This window comes from Lepidochelys olivacea (assembly GCF_965140295.1).
Source record: "Lepidochelys olivacea isolate rLepOli2 genome assembly, chromosome: 2".
Classification (NCBI taxonomy): Eukaryota; Metazoa; Chordata; order Testudines; family Cheloniidae; genus Lepidochelys; species Lepidochelys olivacea.
Window position 1 is genome coordinate 148,595,513 of NC_140412.1, and position 24,407 is coordinate 148,619,919.

Sequence of the window (24,407 nt, forward strand, 5' to 3'; positions counted from 1 at the left end):
CAGATCGAGGGACGTGATCGTTCTCCTCTATTCGACATTGGTGAGGCCTCATCTGGAGTACTGTGTCCAGCTTTGGGCCCCACACTACAAGAAGGATGTGGAAAAATTGGAAAGAGTCCAGCGGAGGGCAACAAAAATGATTAGGGGACTGGAACACATGACTTATGAGGAGAGGCTGAGGGAACTGTGATTGTTTAGTCTATGGAAGAGAAGAATGAGGGTGGATTTGATAGCTGCTTTCAACTACCTGAAAGGGGGTTCCAAGGAAGATGGACCTAGACTGTTCTCCGTGGTAGCTGATGACAGAACAAGGAGTAATGGTCTCAAGTTGCAGTAGGGGAGGTTTAGTTTGGATATTAGCAAAAACTTTTTCACTAGGGGGGTGGTGAAACACTGGAATGCGTTACCTAGGGAGGTGGTGGAATCTCCTTCATTAAAAACTTCTAAGGTCAGGCTTGTCAAAGACCTGGCTGGGATGATTTGATTGGGGATTGGTCCTGATTTGAGCAGGGGTTGGACTAGATGACCTCCTGAGGTCCCTTCCAACCCTGATATTCTATGATTCTATGATTCTATTGCACAAGAGAATGTTCTCATTCATTGTATGGGAGGCAGAGCTGATCATACTCATTTTGTAGTGGACTCATCTATATCATTAGTTTAGCAAAACCAATGTTCTTGTGCATCTCAGTACATATTAATTTATACAAGGAAGTTTAACCAGTGTCCATATTTACCTGGAGTAGTCACAGTAAACCTCAAGTGTCTGTATATCTAGTAACAACCCACACCATGGGATCACACCGCAATATGGTAACTGTTTAAATTTGGAACATCCTGGGATATCCTCATCAACAGGAAAATTCATCACGGTCTTCTTGGGGTTTATTAGAAAGCCATACTCAGGAATGCCTGTTGCCAGAGTCCTAAATTAGATATAAATGGTTAGCAAAAATATAATGTGTGATGTGTAATATAAGTGACATTAACCTATTAGTCTGATGCTTATCAAAAGCAAGTCCAAAATTGTTATGGCTATCTTCCAGGAAAAAGAATCCTGATTACTGTCCATTATATAAACTACTGTAAATGTTGAGAAATAATTCGAACACAAGTGAAGAAATCTCTGAGAATACAAAAGAGGTGTTACAAAAACAAAGGGTCTCCAACTCTTTAGCTGAGTGAATGCTCCCTAAGATCCAAAAATTGAAGGCACTTAAGGCAAAAAGGAACCAATAAAAGGGTTAAGGAAATGATTAATGAAATGAAGAGTTTAATTCTTAGAGCAGAAAATGAGGTAAAAACAATATATTATAAAACATTATAAAAAATCATAAATAAGGTTACATAAATGATAAACAATCTTAACTCTGCCCCTGTTCAAACCACAGATTTCATTGTAGCAGAAATATCAAGCTAATATATCGATTGATAACAATTTAGAGGCAGATACTGGGTAGGGTATAGTGGGGTAAACATATACTGTCAAATTTAAATTCACTTCTGCCGTTCCCCAGAACAGAGAGATAAAGAGTAAATGCAACCCCTTGACAGTATCAACTGACATAAATGGCTCCCTACTCTCCTGCTGTCAAAATCTATAACTACTCCCCAACAGTTGCAATGCAGTTATACATGCAATACTAATATCTGAAGGACACTGCAAGATTTGAGTCAGAGTAAAAGAAATTGAATTTAATATCAAATTAAACCTCATAAAGGACACTACATTGATTGAAGTATACTAGGCTTGGAAGAGTAGGGGAGTAGTCTTGGAATGGATACTGCCACGCAATTACAAGGTCCAGATACATAATTTTGGACTAATGTGCCACAGGAGGTAGGCCTTGAGTGTGTTATTGGGCATGTATACACAGAGAAGGGATATTGAGTGGTTCTTTTCCTCTTTGGTCCTCACTGTACACTCAGCTCTCACCAGTAGCTCCAAGTAGCTGTAAGTATGCGACAGTGCCCATGCCCTGGTAAACTGCCTCAGCAGGCAGGCTAAAGCTTGTGAGGGTAACCGGAAGTATGAAAACTGATGGTGATTTAAGGATTGCCCTCCCAATCATACAAAGACTATTCTGGTAGCCAAGGAGGAAAAGAGTGATATTGGTCCAACAGCTTGAAAAGCAGTGCAGCAATGCATTGTGGAAGGCAAAAGGCACAACGGGGCACTACAGAAGTCATCGCTATCTACTGCAGCTAAAGAACCCTCCAGTTGTAGCAACCTTTGTGCCAGTGGGCCAAGCTTCAGCAGTTGAGAGAATGGGATTGTCTTAGTGCAACGATTCCCGTTTTAATCAACCTCACGCACACATCATTCATGCACATCTCTCTTCAAAAGTCCTGTGGTGACGGAGGAGTGGCAAAGCAACAGGTGACGATGATTACTGGCAGTTGTAGCCACAAGCCTGCACACAGGTGGCCGAGGACATTGGTGGCCCATTCCTGACCAGGGGCAGTAAGGAAGTTTGGCAACACCCCAGGCGACAGGGCAGCCCTTTTTAGGATTGCACTGCTCTCCCTTTGTAAGGGAAGGGGCTAGCAAAGGTGCCTCAAACATTGCCTGTCCAAATAAAATCCAGCCAGCTTACTATGGCTGGTGGATCATTGTCAACACGGTCGAAACCAAAAGATAACTAAAAAAAAAGCACTAAAGATTTCTGCTTGGAACATCAGGACTATGATAGATAAAGACTATACTTCTTGATTTGCAATAAGAACAGCTCTCCTTTCAAAAGAGCTACCCCGGTATGATATTATCATTGCAGCGCTCAGTGAAACTAGATTGGCAGACAAGGGCTTTATTACAGAACCTGCTGGGGGTCATACCTTCTTTTGGAAGGGAAAAGAACCACACGGAGATAGAATTCATGGAGTCTTTAAGGTCAGGCTTGACAAAGCCCTGGCTGGGATGATTTAGTTGGGGATTGGTCCTGCTTTGAGCAGGGGGTTGGACTAGGTGACCTCCTGAGGTCCCTTCCAACCCTGATATTCTATGGTTCTATGAGTGGGAATTGCAATCAAGACCAAACTCTTGAAGTGTCTTGAAGACTGCCCAAAGGCATCAACGAAAGACTCATGAAACTTGGGCTACCACTAAATAAGTCGCGATTTGCTACTCTCATCAGTGCATTTGTGCCCACCTTAACAAGCCCTGACAATGCTAAGGAACAGTTCCATTCTGATCTTGACTCTCCCATCAAGTCAACACCACAAAGTGACAAACTAAACATCCTAGGAGATTTCAATGCATGAATAGGTAAAGATAACAACAACTGATAAGAGGTCACTGGAAAAAATAGCATTGAAAAATGAACAAAAACGGTCTCCTACACCTAACAAGTGTGCAGAACATAGCCTGACAATTACAAATATCATCTTCAGACAAACATAGAAATATAAAATTACATGGATACACCCCAGATCCAAACAATAGCATCTAATAGATTACATCATTGTCCGATAATGTAACATAAGAGATGTCAGGATCACCAGAGCCATGCGCGGACCAGAGTGCTGGATGGATCATAGAATGATTAGGTCAATACTGAATGTACATATTGTACCCACATGCCTGCAACGCCCCAAAACCATCAAGATGTCCCCTGATATTGCTAAATTAAACCATGCATCCTACCAAGACAAGCTACAAAGTGCACTAGAAACCAACCTTGTTGATAAACTTGTCTCATGGGAGGAATTCAGAGACACAGTACAAAAAAACTGCAACTGACATTCTTGGATGGAAGAAAAGGGCTTCTTTTCTGACAAAGATGATAAGGAAATCATAGTACTCTTGAATGAAAAAAGTGAGGCTTTCGAAAACTGGCAAAATGATACTCAGTCCACCTGAAAGATAGATTCAAACATATGCAAAGCAAGACACAAAGGCAACTACGCTCAACACAAAGTAAAGGATGGGAGAAGGTAGCAGAAGACATTCAAATGTATGCGGAAACAAATGAAACGAAGTTATTTGATTCCTTGAAGCTAGTCTATGAACCTTCAAAAGTGGTTCAATCATGATGGCTGATGGCAGGACAGTCATCAAAGATGGTCAGGGTTCCCTCCCCACTCTGAACTCTAGGGTACAGATGTGGGGACCCACATGAAAGACCCCCTAAACTTATTTTTACCAGCTTAGGTTAAAAACTCCCCAAGGCACAAATTCTCCCTTGTACTTTGGATTAGGTAAACACTGCCAACATCAAGTGATTCAAACAAACATTTAGGGAGGGCCACTTGGAACCCTGTCTCCCTGCAAGCCCTACACCCGCTTTCCTGGGGTGGCTTGAGAATAAATAAGATGAACACAGACCAACCTTGGGTTTTTAGGGACACTAAAAACCCCAATCAGCTTCTTAAAAAACAGTACTTTATTAGAAACACAAAGAAAAGATAAAAGAACAACTCTGTAACATTAGAATGGAAGATAATCTCACAGGCAGTCAGATTTAAAACATAGAGAATCCCTCTAGGCAAAACCTTAAGTTACAAAAAGACACAAAAACAGGAATACACATTCCCTCCAGCACAGCGAATTTCACAAGCCAAAACAAAAGAAAATCTAATGCATTTTCTAGCTAGATTACTTACTAATTCTGTAGGAGTTGGATTGCTCGCTTTCTTGATCTGGCCCCGGCAGAACCATCACACAGACAGACAAAGCCTTTCCACCCCCATCCCAGATTTGAAAGTATCTTGTCCCCTGATTGGTCATTTGCGAGCCAGGTTACTTGAGCTTCTTAACCCTTTACAGGTAAGAGGATTTTATAGTACTGTATCAGAGCTTCTTAACCCCTTCCCTTTATATTTATGACAAAGATAAACATGGCATGGAACAGAGATGGGTTGAACACTTCAGCCAACTATTGAACAGGCCATCCTCAATTGAAACAAGTGTTATTACACAGATACCTGAAGATGCCTGAACATCGACCCCCGAGAAAAATGTTCTATGGAGAATTGGCACAAGGATCAAGGCCAGAATCAAGGCCGCGCCAGAAAGCGCTACAAGGACAGCATCAAGAACAGCATACACTTTGGTGCAATAAAACCGGATGATCTCAAGAAGGGTGTGTCAAATAGATCAGCATGGCGACATACAACACTCAGAGCTTTCCAAGCCTTTGAAGAGGACATACATAATTGAGGGGGGAGAGATAGCTCAGTGGTTTGAGCATTGGCCTGCTAAACCCAGGGTTGTGAGTTCAATCCTTGAGGGGGCCACTTAGAAATCTGGAGCAAAAATTGGGGATTGGTCCTGCTTTGAGCAGGGGGTTGGACTAGATGGCCTCCTGAGGTCCCTTTCAACCTGATAGTCTATGATTCTATGACTGTTAGCTGCAAGAGAATACTCTGCTTTTGTATCCATCAGGCCCGACACCTAAAGCAGGGACGGGCAAACTTTTTGGCCTGCGGGCTGCATCAGGTTTCAAAAATTGTATGGAGGGCTGGTTAGGGGAGGGGCTGTGGCCCAGCCCCCACCCCCTATCTACCTCCCCCCATTACTCGCCCCCCTGACAGCCCCACCCCGGACTCCTGCCCCATCCAATGCCCCCTGTTCCCTGACAGCCCCCCTGGGACCCCTGCCCCATCCAACCACCCCTTCTCTCTGTCCCCTGACCACCTCCAGAACCCCTGCCCCTGATGGCCCTCCCGCCACCCTATCCAACCACCCCTTTCCTTCTTTACTGCTCCCCTGGGACCCCTGCCCCATCCAACCACCCCTTCTCCCTGTCCTCTGACTGCCCCCAGAACCCCTGCCTCTAACTTCCCCCCACTGCCCCATCCAACCCCACCCTGCTTCGTGACTGCCTCCCCGGGACCCCTGCCACCATTCAAACCCCCTGTTCCCTGATCTCTGACCACCCTGACCCCTATCCACCCCCGACCACCCCCCAAAACTCCCCTGCCCTCTATCCAACCCACCCTGCTCCCTTACCGTGTGGCACAGAGCACCGGGTCATGCTGGGCTCTGCAGCTGTGCTGCCCCAGGAGCTTGCAGCCCCTGCTCGGAGCATTGCGCCAGCAGCGCAGTGAGCTGAGGCTGCAGGGGAGAGGGACTGGGGATAAGCCTCCCAGGCCAGGGGCTCAGGGGCCAGGCAGGAGGGTTTGCCCACCTCTGACCTAAACCATGGTCCTTGCAGAGACTTATTGTGTCTGACAAAACCTCTCTGCCAAATCCAGGAGGTCTAAGACCAGCCATTACTAGGAGAGCACCATGTATTCTAATTATCTCTGGGAAAACAAGTTAGGACTTTACTGTACGTTACCCAAACTCCAGAAACATGGTGATGACAAAAGACAGACACTGACATAAAGTGCAGCGATTTGGAAAGTACCATCACGATCATCAAACAAACTAAGAGAGACTCTGTCCCTCTTGCTCGCTATTGCAGAGCGCCCAACATGGAGGTGCAGGGCTTTGGAGTGTTCGGAGGTAGGCATGGGCAAGCTCTGTCCCCTCACACAGAGCATAATGTGGCAGCCTGCCTGCTTAGTTGTTCCCATTGTTGTTAGTGAATTGTTCCCATTCTTAGTTAATTCCCCCAGGAGCACAAAACAGGTGTAAAAGTTTTAAGACTCATTTACATTGTCAGAGTGGTGTAAAGGAGCCTTACTGTAAATGACAGTATGGCTTTATAAATGCTTATGGTGCTTTAGTGATTAGAACTGGTCTGAATTTTTGGACTGAAAAATTTTCCTATCAAAATGTGCTCCATGAACTGTTTGCCACTACCTTTCTGGAGATGGTCAGTAGCCAGGATAAATTGTGAGTTTGATTACGCAGCCCTCACTTTCTCTTCATTGCCTATGATGTAACTCTGAGCATATGGCTGCATATATTTGTTTATTAACATCTAGAAATAGAGGATCAAAGCTACATTATTAGACAAAGGGAGTTTGGGGATTTCCTCCAATGCTCCCCACTCCCATTCTTCATCCACTGTATTGTAGTTTAAATAAACAACCAAAATAATCAAAACTGGTGTGATTCAACTGCATTATTTTGACATACCGTATAAAATATTCAGAATTTTGCAGCATTTTAAAATACTGTGTAAAATTTTTAAGTTTTTGGTGCAGAATTCCCCCTCTCACCCTTCCCCCTGAGTAAAACAAGGGATGTTCACAGCACATGAGTGGTATGACTTATTTCACTAGTGCCTCAACCTGCACTTAGAGAGGCTCAAGTTAATCTCTTCTAATTGATACTAGACACCACCAGTAACCCCTCAAAATGTCTAACTGGCCACAAAGAGCAAGATACAGCTGATTGCATTAAGAACTTTAAAATACACCTTCAAGACTTTTCCCATTGGACTTGCAAAAAGGCATTTGGCATCAATGTAAGCCCTTCTCCCCCTCAGGTATTTATGCTGCTTTCATCTCCATGGTATCTGTGTGTCTCTCTTGGCACCCAACAGAAGAATATAACTCTGAAGAATTTTAAACAATTGTTCTTTGAGTCCTTTCAAGGAAGTTTCACATTGGACATCCTTGTTGCCACCAGGGGGCCAGGAGTATCTTCAGATACTCACCCAAGATCACTCATATCAGAGAATATTTAGTACTGCTACACCATCAAAGAGCCAAAGCCTTTCCCCAAGAATTAAAGACAGCAGTCATGACTGCTTAGTATGGATTTTTTATTAATGTACCCAGAACAGCTTTTAAAGACTGAAACAAAATGGTCAAATAGACAATGGTCAGCTCCTCTGGCCCAGTTCACCTTAACAACTGCAGCATGGAGCCCCATCAACATCAGCAAGTAGAAAGGGGCTTTAAACTAGGGACAGTAGGGGTCATCAGAGATCCTAGCTGGGGCAGACATATACTATTTTGATACTGGCTGATGTCCAAGTACTTAACTATACGATTGTTCCCAGTCAAATGCAACAGAGCATGGACTCAGAAACAGTGATCTATCATGACACTCACCTTTCCAGAACGGGAAGTTTAAACATTTTCTTGAAAAAAAACCCCTCCACATTTAATTTAAATTTTATTTTATCAATACCGAAATATTAATCAATGAACAAAATATATATGCTTCTATACAGGAGGTCAATGCAAACAAAATTTACTAATGCTTATTATTTTAAACCTGGGTCTTTGAAGGCATACCTCAGAAAAGTTTTCGCTAGTGTTAAGTGAGGTGTAAGTAGCAAAAAGTCATCAATTAACCGTATCAGCACTCTGGAATTAAAAAATAAAAAAAGTTAAACAAATTTATATTTAGTTTGAAAATATTCTTTTCTTCTATGTTGTTCCTAAAGTGGATGGCTATGGACTAGTGTACTTATTCTGTTTTTATTCACAAAACGAAAGAAAGCAAGCAATATGATCTCCAAACTGCCTACAAAAAATTTCAATGAGAATTTCCCTCATTGTTACATTGTTCCCGCAAGTATTTGTCTATTCTTCAGATGCTACAGAGACACAGCTACAGCTCTAGTACCACAGTGTTGACACTTGCTACAGCAATGGAAGGGTTTTTCCATCACTGTAGTAAACCCATTCTCTAAAGAGGCAGTAGCCAACTCAACGGAAGAATTTCTTTTGTCAGTCTAGTGGTGTCTACACTGGGGCTTAGGTCAGCTTAGCTATATCTCCCTGGGGTGTGAATTTTTCACTCCCCTGTGTGACGTAGCTAGGTTGACTTACATTTTAGTTGCAACCAGGCCCAAGCGTACAAATATATACACACACACAGTGACAAAGTCATGAACAAGGTCAGCTCACGAACAAGGTCAGCTCCCAGACTGCTGCGCTGGGCATCACAACATGGGGAATAGATGGCCAGCCCTCTGTGGAGAAAGAGGTGGTTAGGGACTATTTAGAAAAGCTGGACGTGCACAAGTCCATGGGGCCGGACGAGTTGCATCCGAGAGTGCTAAAGGAACTGGCGGCTGTGATCGCAGAGCCATTGGCCATTATCTTTGAAAACTCATGGCGAACGGGGGAAGTCCTGGATGACTGGAAAAAGGCTAATGTAGTGTCAATCTTTAAAAAAGGGAAGAAGGAGGATCCTGGGAACTACAGGCCAATGAGCCTCACTTCAGTCCCCGGAAAAATCATGGAGCCGGTCCTCAAAGAATCAATCCTGAAGCACTTAAAGGAGAGGAAAGTGATCAGGAACAGTCAACATGGATTCACCAAGGGAAGGTCATGCCTGACTAATCTAATCGCCTTCTATGATGAGATTACTGGTTCTGTGGATGAAGGGAAAGCAGTGGATGTATTGTTTCTTGACTTTAGCAAAGCTTTTGACACTGTCTCCCACAGTATTCTTGTCAGCAAGTTAAAGAAGTATGGGCTGGATGAATGCACTATAAGGGGGTAGAAAGTTGGCTAGATTGTCGGGCTCAATAGGTAGTGATCAATGGCTCCATGTCTAGTTGGCAGCCGGTGTCAAGTGGAGTGCCCCAGGGGTCAGTCCTGGGGCCGGTTTTATTCAATATCTTCAAAAATGATCTGGAAGATGGTATGGATTGCACTCTCAGCAAATTTACGGATGATACTAAACTGGGAGGAGTGGTAGATACGCTGGAGGGTAGGGATAGGATACAGAGGGACCTAGACAAATTGGAGGTTTGGGCCAAAAGAAATCTGATGAGGTTCAATAAGGATAAGTGCAGGGTCCTGCACTTAGAACGGAAGAACCCAATGCACAGCTACAGACTAGGGACCGAATGGCTAGGCAGCAGTTCTGCAGAAAAGGACCTAGGGGTTACAGTGGACAAGAAGCTGGATATGAGTCAGCAGTGTGCCCTTGTTGCCAAGAAGGCCAATGGCATTTTGGGATGTATAAGTAGGGGCATTGTCAGCAGATCGAGGGACGTGATCGTTCCCCTCTATTCGACATTGGTGAGGCCTCATCTGGAGTACTGTGTCCAGTTTTGGGCCCCACACTTCAAGAAGGATGTGGATAAATTGGAGAGAGTCCAGCGAAGGGCATCAAAAATGATTAGGGGTCTGGAACACATGACTTATGAGGAGAGGCTGAGGGAACTGGGATTGTTTAGTCTGCAGAAGAGAAGAATGAGGGGGGATTTGATAGCTGCTTTCAACTACCTGAGAGGTGGTTCCAGAGAGGATGGTTCTAGACTATTCTCAGTGGTGGAAGAGGACAGAACGAGGAGTAAAGGTCTCAAGTTTCAGTGGGGGAGGTTTAGGTTGGATATTAGGAAAAACTTTTTCACTGGGAGGGTGATGAAACACTGGAATGCGTTGCCTAGGGAGGTGGTAGAATCTCCTTCCTTAGAAGTTTTTAAGGTCAGGCTTGACAAAGCCTTGGCTGGGATGATTTAATTGGGGATGGGTCCTGCTTTTGAGCAGGGGGTTGGACTAGATGACTTCCTGAGGTCCCTTCCAACCCTGATATTCTATGATTCTAAGTTCCTCCTCTGCCTTGGTGGGTCCTGCACTTATTGGTGGATTTGCTCGCCTCAGAGGTTCACGGCAGCCCTCAATTTGGCCCCTTTTGTGGCTCATATCTGCCGTTCACTCAGTTAGCCTAATCACTGGCCAGCATGGGGAAAAGGAAGAAGAACAATCCCCGCAGTCTCTGCTGATCCACCTAGTGGATTGGGGAACAGGCCAGAGACCTTCCCCTCTGGCGTAACCCACAGTCCAGGTCAACTCCTCCGGTATCAAGTAGGGAGTTGGGGGAATGGAGGGATGGCCTGCCCCCTACTCCAGGTCCCAAACCAGGGCCCTGTGGATTGCAGCTGTTTACAGTGGCTCCTGTAACAGCTGTGTGACAGCTACAACTCCCTGGGCTACTTCCCCATGGCCTCCCAACTTCCTTCTTTATTCTCATCACAGGACCTTCCTCCTGATGTCTGAAAATGCTGGTACTTCTCAGTCTTCCAGTAGAACGCCTTCTCACTCTCAGCTTCTTGCACCTCTTGCTCTCAGCTCCTCGCACACACAACCACAAACTGAAGTGAGCTCCTTTTTAAACCAGGTGCCCTGATTAGCCTGCCTTACTTGATTCTAGCAGCTTCTTGATTGGCTGCAGGTGTTCTAATCAGCCTGTCTGCCTTAATTGTTTGCAGAAAGTTCCTGATTGTTCTGGAACCTTCCCTGTTACCTTACTCAGGGAAAAGGGACCTACTTAACCTGGGGCTAATATATCTGCATTCTATCACTCTCCTGTAGCCATCTGGCCTGACCCTGTCACAGTACATACATACACACACACACACACACACACTTTTAATTAGTGAATTTTGCCTATAGTGAACTTTAATTAGTGAACTTGGGAACTAAAGCAAATCTGTATTGTAGTCTGCCATAATGCAGGGTCACGTACAGATAGCTGGAACAGATTTTCATATATGACCATAGCAACTTACTTCTCATGGCCACATAAAAGCACAAATTAAGACTGACTGACCAGTTTAGGGATGTTTATCTGCTTGCTGCCTGTTCTGTAATTTCCTGCAGACAGAGGATTTCAGATTTCCAAAGCTGTCAATCCAGTACTAAATTGCATCATCACTAAAGCTGAGATTTTTAAATTCAGTGGAAATCTGACACCTAACACTTTCAGATTACTTTGAAAATCTCAGCCAAAGGGCCAGATTTTTAATGGTATTTATATGTCTAGAGATGCAGATCGGTGCATAATGGGATCTTGAAAAGCACCTCGGCTCTTAAGTCCTAGTTCTCACTCAGTCAATACATAAATCTTTGACCACTCATTGGCATTTTAATTAACCTACAGGGGGCCCCAGAAGACTTAAGGAGGCTTGTGCAGTGGGGTATTGATGGGTTATAGCATTTGTGGAGAATGGGTATGAGTAGAAGTCTACTAGCCTCTTCACTTCTATGCCATTGATGTGGACATCCTAATATTTAACAATGGGCTGATGCAGTTACCCAGGTGGAGTGATACTCCTGCGCATCTCCTAAAGTTCACAGGAGAAAAGAATACACAGGGAGATTATAGAGGCTAGATGGCAGGGGCAAACCTTACGGAGCTGAGGTATACTCCAATAATGACCTGTGACCCTAATTTGGCTCATTAGGGATTCAATGATCCTGTTATGGGTCAACTGGGCTGAGTAGCTTATTAAGGACGGGAGTGAAGGGCCCCCAAACTCCACCGAATAGTCTCCCCTAAAGATCACAGGATAGAATCTGTATTAGGAGACCACCAAAGGGCCTCCTAAGATTCAGGAAGGGGTGGATCCTGATAAGCATTTTAAGACTAGCAGGTGTTGGTGTATGTGCATAGGTGTGGGAGGGCAGAAAATCTCTTTACATTCATGGGGATTAGGATTTCAGGAAGCCCTCAAAGAGCCTCCTAAATCTCAGAGGGCAATGGGCTGCAAGACTCCCAGGACTCATCATGCCAGGTACGCATAATACTTGTGGGAAGAGACTGCGGGACGTCTTACAATTCTCCTAAACATGTAGCATTGGTGGGTACCTGGCAAATCTCCTAAGGCTCAGAGAGTTGATATACTTACCAAGGCAGAGCCTCCTAAGATCCATAGGAGCTGGGATCCCTTCATAAGGACCATGAAGGATGTAATATTGAAGCTCCCTTCCTGCAGACCTCAAGAAGGGAATGGGGGCGTGGAACAACTTTCCCTCCAGCCCCTTTTGCTCTTTACTCCCATGTTACCAGTTAAAGACACTAAGGAAATTCCTGCACAAACCTTCATTATGGTGGAGTTAAGGCTGCAGGCATATTGCAGTGGTTTGAATGGATATCATTTTCCAAGAATGAGAACGCTGATATTAAAAGCAACAGTGTTAGAAACCCAGGAAAATTCAGAATTAAGATTAAATTTAGAGAAACCCCGAACTTTGGAAAGTATGGAAATTCAGTTGAGGCAGTCAAACTATCCCCACTCTGTCCCTAAAGCGAGACCCTCAGAAAATCAGAAACTCATATGATTTTACCTATCCACAATAAACAGTTTCATTTTACCAGTGACAACAAGAACTAAAATGCCTTAGTACTAATGGTATAGTAGTTGGGCCATTTTATGGATTTGGTTCTCCTCATAAATAGCAGACAAAGGAATTTTACGAATTCCTGATTAGACAAATAACATATTTAAGGAAATTAATTTGTATGGGCTTGGTCCTGTGAGACACTAAGAACACTTAGCATGCAGCAAGGTCAGGGCCTAAGATTCCTTGGGGAGGCCAATTGTTTAAGTGTCAGAAACAAACCTAGTTTATCCCCTATATACTAGTTTCATATCCCTAGATAACGAAATTAGAGCTCTGACATGAAAACAGCAAAAATTAGCTTGCTGCCAAATCATCTTAATTAGTATCTCAACCATGCATGAAAAATTATGAAACAAAATGTATTTAAACTCTAATGTTTTTGTAAGGTAAATTCCCAACCCCTTTCTACCATATATGAAGGTGATGTGTAGTAGCTCCACACAATTGCAGTGTGATCAACCAAACTAGTGAAGAACCTGCTCTAAATGGGCATGGTATTCGAGGACTCCAATAAAGATTTTAATTACTCTGACTTAGTGTGTCTGAATATTCCATCCTCACTGTGTTTTATTCAAATCTATAATTTTATGCAGCTTTTAGGGGAGACAGGTTAAAATTCCTTTTGTGAAACACACAAAACATTTTGGATAGAGTAACTATATTAACGATGTGACACACTTTGGGATCTACTGATGAAGACTGCCATATAACAGCTAGGTATCTTTATTATTATTGGCCATTAGATTTCACAATTCCTTGAGAATTGATGATTTTCTCCAAAAACAATGGATCTGTGTTGCTTTGAAATGGGGCTAACACTTAAAGAAGCATTGTAGGTAAAGCACTGGGAGAAGCTCAGAAAAAAAGAAATTTTTTGTATGGTAAAAAAAAAGTTTAATTTGCATATCCTATTTTATAACGTAGAGTATTTGTTATGCCACTACTGCAAAGATTTCTCAAATCTAACATCAGAGGGGTAGCCATGTTAGTCTGAATCTGTAAAAGCGGCAAAAAGTCCTGTGGCATCTTATAGACGTATTGGCGCATAAGCTTTCGTGGGTGAATACCCACTTCGTCGGATGCTTGTAGGTGTGCACACCTCAATTGCTAGAAGAGGGCCTCATCCTCCCTGATTTAATTAACCTCATTCTCCCTAGCCTGATTCTTGCTTGCATATTTATACCTGCCTCTGGAAATTTCCACTACATGCATCCGACAAAGTGGGTATTCATCCACGAAAGCTTATGCTCCAATACATCTGTTAGTCTATAAGATGCCACAGGACTCTTTGCCGCTTTTTCAAATCTAACAGAAAGTCTGAAAAGAACTATGCAAAGTAACAGCACCATAGAAGTAATCAACCAAAATATAAAAAAAGAAAAATTACCCTACCCATCTCGCTGTATTCCACAGAATAATTTGTTTTCCATGTCTCCATAGCATAAACTGCAAAGCAGAGTTGATAAAATAGAGCCCTGCGGAATTCCACAACACTGTAAGTAGTATCTAATAAATAAGCAGAATGTAAATTAGAACTGGCAACAGAAAACTTCAGTTAGCCATTAGAGGTTTATTTACAATTTTTATAATCATACGAAAAGGTAAGCAATATAGCCAAGAAACACATACGGTTAATATTAGACACCTGGAAGACTTATACACTTATCTATTCCTTTAATGTTTAGTTGTGTTTCTTCTAAGAACACAGGCATATGAAGTTCCAAAGCTGACATCGGGAATTAGTTATTCTAGAACTTTTTTCCTTTGCCTAATTATTAATTAGTCCAGTGATTTACACATTTTAAATCACTGGAAGGTCTAAGTTTATAACTGACCAAAAAGCATAATTGTCTTCTATTTTCATATATTTTCAGATCCACACTTCACCTAACCATTTCTCTTATGTCTTCTATAGCCACAAAATTTATTTTTTCAGACAAACAAAATGTGACAATATAAATACACAGAAGATATAGAGGATGGCAGAAACCTTTATAACAACTACTGAGTAACTTCTGAACACTATCTAGACCCCTTGGATCAACTGTTAACTAAAAAGTGAAAGGACTTGAAGTTCACACTAACAAGTTACTGGTTAAATTAGGAAATTAAGGGATGTGTACAGAAGTAATTAGTTGTTCTCTTAAAACATTTTTCATTGCTTAAAATATTTTTATAATAATTATTATCCATGCTTCTCTGAACAAATGCTGCATGTTCAATACTATATTAAAAAAAGACAGTGATACCTTGGTTAATTAAAGCAAATTTTAAAAATGAAGAAATTTTCATTCCAGTTTAGAAAGAAAACTCAAATTGCAAACAAATGTTGTAAGTATTATAAAATTAAAATACATAAAAACTTAAGCTCTTGATAAAAAAGTCTGAAAATTGTAATAGTACCTTTGTTTAAAAAATATAAATAACCAAACCTTGCAATTTTCAATTCCCACCTCTAAAATCATGATGCATGTCTGTACCAATGACAAAATTAAACTCATTTAAAATTATATAACTTCAATTATTTATTGAACAAATTCACAGCCATTCTATATGAAAACAGAAGACAACATTAATTTTCATTCACTTCAATCAACTTCTGTCTCACAGCATCACCCTGCATAGTTTCCTTAGGCCTTGTCTACACTACAGGGAAAAGTCGATCTAATTTGAGTTACATAAATAGCATAACTCAAGTTGATGTAGCTTAGATCTACTTACCGTGGAGTCCACACTATGTGACGTCGATGGGAGACGCTCTCCCATTGACTCCCCTTATTCTTCTCAATCCGGTGGAGTACAGGAGTCAATGGGGGAGTGATCTGTGGTCGATTTAGCGGGTCTTCACTAGACCCCCTAAATCGATCACCGACACATCGATTGCCACGCATTGATCCCCCAGTAATTGCAGACAAGCCCTTGGAAACTCCTTAAGACTCCACATGTGAGAGGGTCAACATTTATATTTGAGAGAAATGTGTCAAATGGTGATTTTCTAGATTCCCTCAGTGTAGCATTATCTTGCTGGGTTACATTTTCACCTTTGGACCACCGAAAGCCTTTCTATTATTTTAACCATGATTAATATCAATACCTAAGCAGCCTACAGATCCCAGTTTGTAAAAACAGTCACAACATTAGCTTCTTTCTAGTCCTCTGGATCTTCCCATGTACTCCAAAATTTGTTAAATATCAGCATCAGTGGCTTATGGCAGCTACTCTTTAATCCCAACATAAACCACCATTTTAACTCTGAACTTTAAACCAAAGACAAAGTAGTAGGTGGCTTGCAAGCACTTGCTTTGTGAATATGATACACATTTGCTACCTAGTGGCTACAAGTAAATTCTGAGAAATTTTGATAACATAAATGCAAAATCTACAGTATTACAGCATCTTTATAACTTTTCTATCTAGTTTTATAGTTACAAGTAGTTTTAATAATTATCACATTTGCATTTTCCCCCGATCTCACCCTTCTAAACAAGCCCAACTGAAAAAGGAGGAAAGTAATTTTTGCACAGTAGGGAACTAAAACAAGATTAGTAAAACTGTGTTGATGTTTCCTTATTCCTAGTAGCCACTATGAATCTCCAAGATCTTACTAAGCATTTCTGATCTCTTTCCTTTGCAATTTATTCACTTATTTTTAACTGTAAGTGGTTCTGACTTACAGCAAACAGCAACATGTTTTTAAAATGTGCATATTTTCATTTGAAAGAAACAGAATTTATTATGTGAATAAAAAGTTTCCATTCCAAGACCATTCATGCTTTTATAGATTCTAACCTAAATTAAATGACAACTGCATTTCAAACTAAGGTCAAGTAACATATCCCATCTAATGAAAGCTAGTTAAGAAGGTTACATCCTTAGTGCCAATTGAAAGATTTTTGGTTGACAGAGCAGAATGGCAGAGATTGATGTTTCTTTTCATAAACTCATTTACCTGCCCTCAATCTCCAGGATGTTGTTATGGATCATTTGCAGAAAAAAAGCAAACAGGCTGGAGCTTGTTTCATTTAAAGAAAGGCTCTAAAAAATTTAAAAAAAGGAAAAGATGTTATCCTAATTAATAAGGAAGAACAAGTTTTGACTTTAAGCATATTTTCAGTCTCAATTTAAAGTATCAAAAACTCAATAAAACCAAAATTTTAGACTCTGTATTTAAAAATGCACCACACACACACACATCTGGAAACAGATCAGAATTCACAATTTCTGCAACAATTGCATTTTTAGCAAAGATGGTAAGAGGTGGTGAGAAAGGCCGGTAAAAATGTCTAAGAGTGATTTTAAAATGCATACAGTGACTTATTACAATAAAATTTGATATATAACATCCTAGAAACGTCACTGTTATAAATGTAATAAATGATCATGTGTAAAATAGTCTATAGCATACTACCAGAATCTGTCATGCTCTTTATGTTCTGCATCTGGGTCTGTCTGCATGTGGATTTTCTGGTCTTCCAGGCATGCTGCAAAGGGGTGAGCTGAGGTTTGTCTGATACTAATGGGCAGTCCTTTTCTTTAATAATATAAACAAAACCTTTGTATAGTGATAGCAACAAGGCACACCACACCAACCCAAAACTTCAAAATTATGTAAATTGAAAGTTAAGCGAAAAGCATCCTGTGTACACTGACATTTTCACATAGTCCAGAACACACCAACACCCCATGAGGCTTTTACTTCTATCAATCAAATACAGAAAAGGAATACTGAGAGCACTCCTTAACAGGGGGACCTCAGTAGCATTAAGACAAAATAACTGCCTAAATACATAGACTGTGTAACAATCAGATGCACTGATCTTTCGATACAAAAGTATACGAGATCACAGTTAACTTTTTGCACAACAGCACAAGTCTAATGAAGTACATATGGCTTCTTGGTATGTATAAGATACTCTTTTGCAAAATTAACATTGTTCACACAGAATTTCCTTTCCCCCACAGAAATGGGCTACCATGCTGCTGGCCACCACTAGGGGCCACTGGACCCAGCAGAGCCCAGCTTACACACAGAAGACACTGACGGGGGAGGGAACTAGTGGGTTCCTGAGAGCTGCAGTTCCCAGCATGCCCTGCGGAGAGGGTGGCACGCAGGAAACACCATGCAAACCTGGGACCGAGCATTAGGCTGTTTCTCCCTCTGGATCCCTGGGCTCGGGAGGGGGCATGGCTGGGCTCTGACGGGAAGGAGGTGCAGATATCTGGGCAAGAGGGACCCCGCAGCTGGGCTCTGGAGGAAGGAAGCGGGCAGAGAAACAGGAACTAGGTTGCCATAGGGGTTTCTTTAACACGCTACTCCTGAGGAGATTTTTTTTGTGTCAATATTTTTACAGATGTAATTGTTGAGAGGTATTTTGAAATAAATTACCAAAATAATTTGAACTGGAGTGATTATGTGGTGTTATTTTGACAAATAAAATGTGCAGAATTTTAAAATATTGTGTGCAGAATTTTTTAATTTTTTGGCGCAGAATGCCCCCAGGAATAAGAAGAGATGGAAGCAAAAGTTTGATGAGGTGTGTTTTTGGCAACGTGCAAATGACAAAGAATACCAGTGACTCTTTCCTTAACTTCTGGTTTTCACGCTTTTAAGGTTTTGGGTTGGCACGGTAGAACTTGGTGCAACCTTAACTGTCACAAAATGAAGTTTTTATTTGTATTAATTTCCTAATCCTTTTTATACAGTATTGGTGTCCCTTTGTTCATAGCTCCCACAGATTAGGGAGAAGAGGGGGGAGTTTGAAAGCAGAAGAGTCATCCCTGGGAGCACCGAGGGCTGGGAGCAGCAGGAGAGATGGGAGTGGAGTGTGGAGGATTAGGACTAAAAGACAGCTGGGGAGCATAGAGGTTGGAAGAAAAGAGAAGGATGCAGGGGACTAGCTGAGAGCAGGAGAGGGAAATGATTGGGCATCTGGTACAACTGGGGATTGGGAAGCTGGGAGGAGGAAGGGAACTATGGTGTCAAGGAGTTGGGGGAAAGAGTTTATCTGCTTGTCTCTATTGTGTGTGCCAGAAGTTGTAAATATTGCAGCCTCTGAATTCTACACAGACAACAGTTCATCATGTAAACCCCTACATGTAGCACTATGTTGACGTGAGTTGCTTCCTAAGCAAAATAAAATCATCATACCTTTAACGCCACACTCTCAAAGATTATTATTTTTTAAAATTACAACAGAGAAAAACATAAAATTGGTATTTGTGTAAATTATAGATATATAGTAATCGACATCAGAGGTTTATTGTAGAAAAGACAGTTACCTTTTTCCGTTTTTGGTGTTCTTCGAGATGTGTTGCTCGGGTCCATTCCACAGTAGGTGTACGTGCTCGCCATGTGCACCAGTGCCAGAAGTTCTTCCCTTAGCAGTACCTGTAGGGGAGCGCCCCAGCGACCCCTGGAGTGGCGCCACCATGGCACGGTATAAAAGGCTCTGTATGCCCCCCCACCCTCAGTTCCTTCTTGCCAGACAACTCCGACAGTGGGGAAGGAGAATGGGATGTGGAATGGACATAAGCAACACATCTTGAAGAACACCAGCTACGGAAAAGGTAACTGTCTTTTCTTCTTTGAGTGATTGCTCATGTACATTCCATAGTAGGCTACTTTCCATGAAAGGTGGAACCAGGAGTATGTGGCAAGCGGCTCAAATGGAGGCTCTGCCAGTCTGGCCAGAACCAAGTTCAGGTCCCACTGTGGAACCAGGGGCCTAACATAAAGAAAGAGGCGATACAGCCCTTAAGAAATCGACCGGTCATGGCATGAGAAAATACTGAGTGTCCCTGAACAGGCAGGTGGAAGGCCGATATGGCTGCCAGATGTACTTTGACGGACAAGGGCACTAGGCCTTGGGCTCTGAGATGAAGGAGGTAATACAGTACAAGCTGGAATGGGGCAGCCACTGGTAAGATGCCATGATCAGCGGCCCACCAGGAACCTTGACCATTTTGCTAGGTAGGCCTCACACGTGGAGGGCCTCTTGCGTTCCAGGAGGACTTGCCCTCCGAGCAGATCCTTTCCCCTTGGCCTAACCATTGAGCAACCACGCCGTAAGGTGGAGGGCTGCAAGGTTGGGGTGGAGGAGGCGACTTTAGTCCTGAGAGAGAAGGTCTGGGTGGGTTGGTAGCGGCCACGGGGGTGCAATGGACAGGTTCGTAAGAGTCCCGTACCAGTGTTGTCTGGGCCATGCCGGGGCAATCATGAGGATGCAAGCCTTGTCCGTCTTGATTTTTTTCAGGACCTTGCTGATCAGTGGAATTGGAGGAAAAGCATAAAGCAGCTGACCCAACCAGGTCAGAAGGAAGGCATCGGAAATCACGCCCTTGCCCAGGCCCCTCCTGAAGCAGAACCAGGGGCACTGGTGGTTCTGCCTGGTCGTGAAGAGATCCACTTGGGGAGTGCCCCATGTTCGGAAGATCATGTGAGCCACCTCTGGGTGTAGCAACCACTTGTGTTGGGAGGAGAAGTCCAGGCTCAGGCAATCTGCTCGAGAGTTCTGGATTCCTGGTAAGTGATGGGCTTCCACATTGATATTGTGAGTGATGCAGAAATCCCACAACTGGAGGGCTTCCTGGCAGAGGGCTGAGGAGCGGGCCCTGCCTTGTCTGTTGATGTAGAACATCGAGGCCTTGTTGTCCGTGAGAACTCTGACTACCCTGCCCATAAGGCATGAGCGAAAGGTCACACAGGCCAGAGTTCTTTGACGTTTATGCGCAGGGCTAGTTCCTGCGCAGACCACAGGCCTTGGGGCTGGAGGTTTCCCACATGGGCTCCCCACCCCAAGTCCGACGCATTGGACACCAACTCCGCAGGCACCACCTCCACCGCTCCCAGATGAAGGAGCTGCCTCACCTCTTGCTCAAGTAGGCTCTCGTGAGAGGAGTCCCTGAAGAGGGATGGGGAGGAAGGGCAGGTAGGTGGGGTAGAGAGAAATTGGAGGGTATAGTTCCGGGACATGGTGTTGAGGACCCATCGGTCCTAGGTCAGTAGCGAGCACTCCGGGAGAAAAGTACAGAGACAGTTGGAGAAGGGTAGGTTGGGCAGATCTCTGGTACAGACTGTTAAGTCGTCCCCGGGCGTCCCATCAAAACGGGCGCTTGCCGGCCTGCTTGCCATTAGAGGGGCCAGGCTGGGGGGCAGGCCAAGACTGCCGCTGTGGACGCTTCTTATAGTCTCTGGATTTTTTGTAAGAAGGTTCATATCGGGACTGGGTGGCTTGGCTGGGGGCCTGCTGAGGCTTGAACTTGGTCCTGGCTGGGGCCGGGACATAGAGACCAAGAAACTTTAAGGTCATACAAGAGTCCTTGAGACTGTGTAATTTCATAACCATTTGCTCTGCGAACAGGGGCCTTGCCATGGAAGGGGAGGTCCTGCAGGGAGCTCTGTGCCGCATTGGACAACCCGGACAAGAGGAGCCACGATGCCCTCCGCATGGAGACCGCAGAGGCCAGAGTTCTTGCTGCTGTGTCCGAGGCTGCCTGAGGGACTGCTCTGGCAGCAGCAGTGCCCTCCTCCATCAGGGCCTTATATTCCTTCCTATCACGCTCCTGGAGGGAGTCCACAAACTTTGGCATTGAGCCCCACAAGTTAAAATCATATCTGCCCAGCAGGACTTGGTGGTTTGCCACCCTCAGCTGGAAGCTTGAAGAATAAAGCTTTCTACTAAACAAGTCCAGCCTCCTCGACTCCATATTCTTAGGGGTGGGAGCGGGCTGGCGTTGATGCTCCTAGTGGTTGACCACCTCGACCACCAGGGAGTTGGGGACGGGGTGGGTATAGAGACATTCGTGCTCCTTGGCAGGCAAGAAATACTTCCACTCTGCCCTCTTAGATACGGGGGCAAGGAAGATGGGGTCTGCCACAGGGCAGTGGAGATTTTTGCCATCCCTTCGTGGAGAGGAAGGGCTACCCTAGCCGGTGCTGTGGCTGAGAGGACATCAAAGGGGGAGTCCGAAGGCTCCTCCACCTCTTCAGCCTGTAAATTGAGGCTTGAAGCCACCCTTTTCAGGAGCTGTTGGTGGGCTTTTGTGTCCTCCTGGAGAACAGGAGGAGGCAGCGCCATGATGGCCTCATCAGGGGAGGATGGAGACGTGATGCTCTGCATCCCCACCAGTGCTGCAGTTCTCAGCTCTTGGTCCCCTTCTGAATCTGGGGCTGTGGAAGAGCGCTCCACTGACCCCTTCCTGGGAGGTTGAGAAAGGGAGGGTGACTGTCTGTCTGAAGCCCTGGCTACTGAGAGGGCCACCAACAGGTGCTGCGTCGTGGCCCATGGGGTCCATTGGTACCAGAGCACTGGCCAGGGAGCCTGGTGTCACTGCACTTGCTGTGGCACTGTCGGGGCGGGCTGCCCCACTGGACTCGTCTGGTCCACTGACTGCCAGCTCCTAGGGGAGGCTGGGCTGGTATACAAATGACTGCTATACAGGGCTGGGGATGAGTAACAGTGTCATGAGTGGTGCCGGGCTCGAGACCTTGAGTCTGGCGCAGACGAGTGGGAGTACCGTCTGTTCTGGCGGCTCTGCGAACAGCTCCATTGGGTGGATCTGCGATGGCTGGTTGTTGGCGATCTACACCTGGGGCTACAGGAGCACTGCTGTGCCGGGGACCTCAACCGGGGCAAAGAACATGAGCAGCGTTGACATCAGTACCGTGAGGGGCTACGGTAGGTTTTTGGAGTCGGCAACCTCTGGTGCCGTTGGTCCCAGTCCCGGCGGGGCATGCTCTGACCTTGAGGTCTGTGCTCCCTCGATACATAGGGGTGCCTCAATTCCCTGCTGCACAGCACCCAGCCAGACAATCGGGTGGGGGTCGACGGGGACCGGTGCGGGCTGTGAGCAGGGTGGTCACTCTGCAAAGAGCGGCATCAGGAACCTTCCCTCAACAGTGATCGGTACCGCCCAGGTGACGACTATGGCAGTCCAAGCGCTGGCTTGCCACTGGACTGGGGAGCCGCTGGGGTCGGTGCAGCCCGTACTGGGAGAGACATTATGTCTTGAGCTGCCTGCAGGGCCTCTGGGGTGGAGGGCACTTGTATGTGGTCACTGGCATCCGGGGACGTCAGCTTGGAGTGGACTGGGCTACTCTGCTCTACTTGAGTTGGACGCCACAAGGCTGAGGGTGATCAAGAGCTACCCAGCGAGGGTCTAGTCTCGACCCCAGCCTTGCCTCGGTGCCTTGACAGAGAAGTTCACTTCTTCATTGTCTTAGAAGTGTCCCATGGATGGGGAGCCAGTGCGGTGCTCAGTGCCAACTCAGAGCGGTATAGCGGTGCCGGTGTCAGGGCCGATTCCATCAATATGCCTTGGAGCCATATATCCCGCTCCTTCTTAGTCCGGGGCTTAAACAATCTGCAAATTTTGCAGCGGTTGCTGACGTGGGTTTCCCCAACACAGCGTAAGCAGCTAGTGTACGGGTCACTTATGGGCATAGGCCATTTACAAGTGTCACACAACTTAAAGCTCGGGGTGTGGGGCATGCCCCAACCCAGGCGTGGTTCTTCTACTCTATCTATATAATTTTAACTTTTTTAAAAAAACTACAGGTATTAACTATCTATGAACTAAATGACAGTCCAAACAGGCAAAGCTACAGCGGAGAACTGGAGCACAGCAGTTCTGAAGCACCTTCACTGGTGGCAAGAAGGAACTGAGGGTGAGCGGAGAGTGCAGCACCCCTTAAACCACACCATGGTGGTGCCACTCCAGAGGTTGCTAGGGGTGCTCCCCTATTGGTACTGCTAGGGGAAAAACTTCCAACACCGGTGCATGTGACGAGCATGCACACCTAATGTGGAATGCACGTGAGCAATCACTCGAAGAATTTCCATGTATATAAGTGATACATTTGGGATCCAACATCGAAAACGACCCATTTTTAATTCCAAAATATTTTAAATACATCATATCCCTAAAAATTCCAATCACACTGAAAATTAAGTCCCCGAACACTCTATTTTGTATGTTTTTTTTCTGGCATAAAATATTTAGCGTATTTCCAATGTTTTCCCTTTATTCTCTGGTACACAACCTGAACTATGGCTTTGCTATCACTCTACCATAATTCTGTGGTTTAATTTATGCAACACGTAACCAGAGTAGAGGATGGCCACCTATACATACATTTATAAGTCCGAAGAGGAAAAAAAAATACTTTCCTCCACCACAAAAAATTGCTTTACGTCATCCTTGTGCATGACAGCCAATTATGAGTTTCATGTTCTATTTGATAGTGATACAATTTTGATAAACGAAGATCAATGGAAGGAGTCGCACAAGAATACATAAAAGAATATACGCAAAAAGAAAAGGAGTACATGTGGCACCTTAGAGACTAACCAATTTATTTGAGCATGAGCTTTCGTGAGCTACAGCTCACTTCATCAGATGCATACCGTGGAAACTGCAGC

At 44.3% G+C, this 24,407-nt stretch overlaps 1 protein-coding gene and 1 long non-coding RNA gene across 10 annotated transcripts in view; one reads left to right on the plus strand and one right to left on the minus strand.

The window, feature by feature from the left end:
* LOC311517190 overlaps positions 1 to 22,472 on the plus strand; it is a 40,905-nt gene extending 18,433 nt beyond the window's left edge. For both annotated transcript variants that reach the window (XR_014710631.1, XR_014710632.1), the window contains 2 exons: positions 20,241 to 20,509; positions 21,348 to 22,472. This is a non-coding gene — a long non-coding RNA (uncharacterized lncRNA). The remainder of the gene's footprint in view (positions 1 to 20,240; positions 20,510 to 21,347) is intronic.
* Positions 1 to 24,407, minus strand: part of TERT (telomerase reverse transcriptase) — a 138,230-nt gene that overhangs the window by 64,942 nt on the left and 48,881 nt on the right. For 4 of the 8 annotated variants that reach the window (XM_084621794.1, XM_084621793.1, XM_084621797.1 and 1 more), the window contains exons 8-11: positions 16,937 to 17,022; positions 14,380 to 14,493; positions 8,137 to 8,208; positions 738 to 926 (exon numbers count right to left, since the gene is read on the minus strand). In XM_084621794.1, the coding sequence (XP_084477920.1) occupies positions 738 to 926; positions 8,137 to 8,208; positions 14,380 to 14,493; positions 16,937 to 17,022 (461 nt within the window). Of the gene's footprint in view, positions 1 to 737; positions 927 to 8,136; positions 8,209 to 14,379; positions 14,494 to 16,936; positions 17,023 to 24,407 lie in introns of those variants that run through there. The other 4 variants (XR_014710626.1, XM_084621795.1, XM_084621798.1 and 1 more) reach the window with 4 other exon arrangements.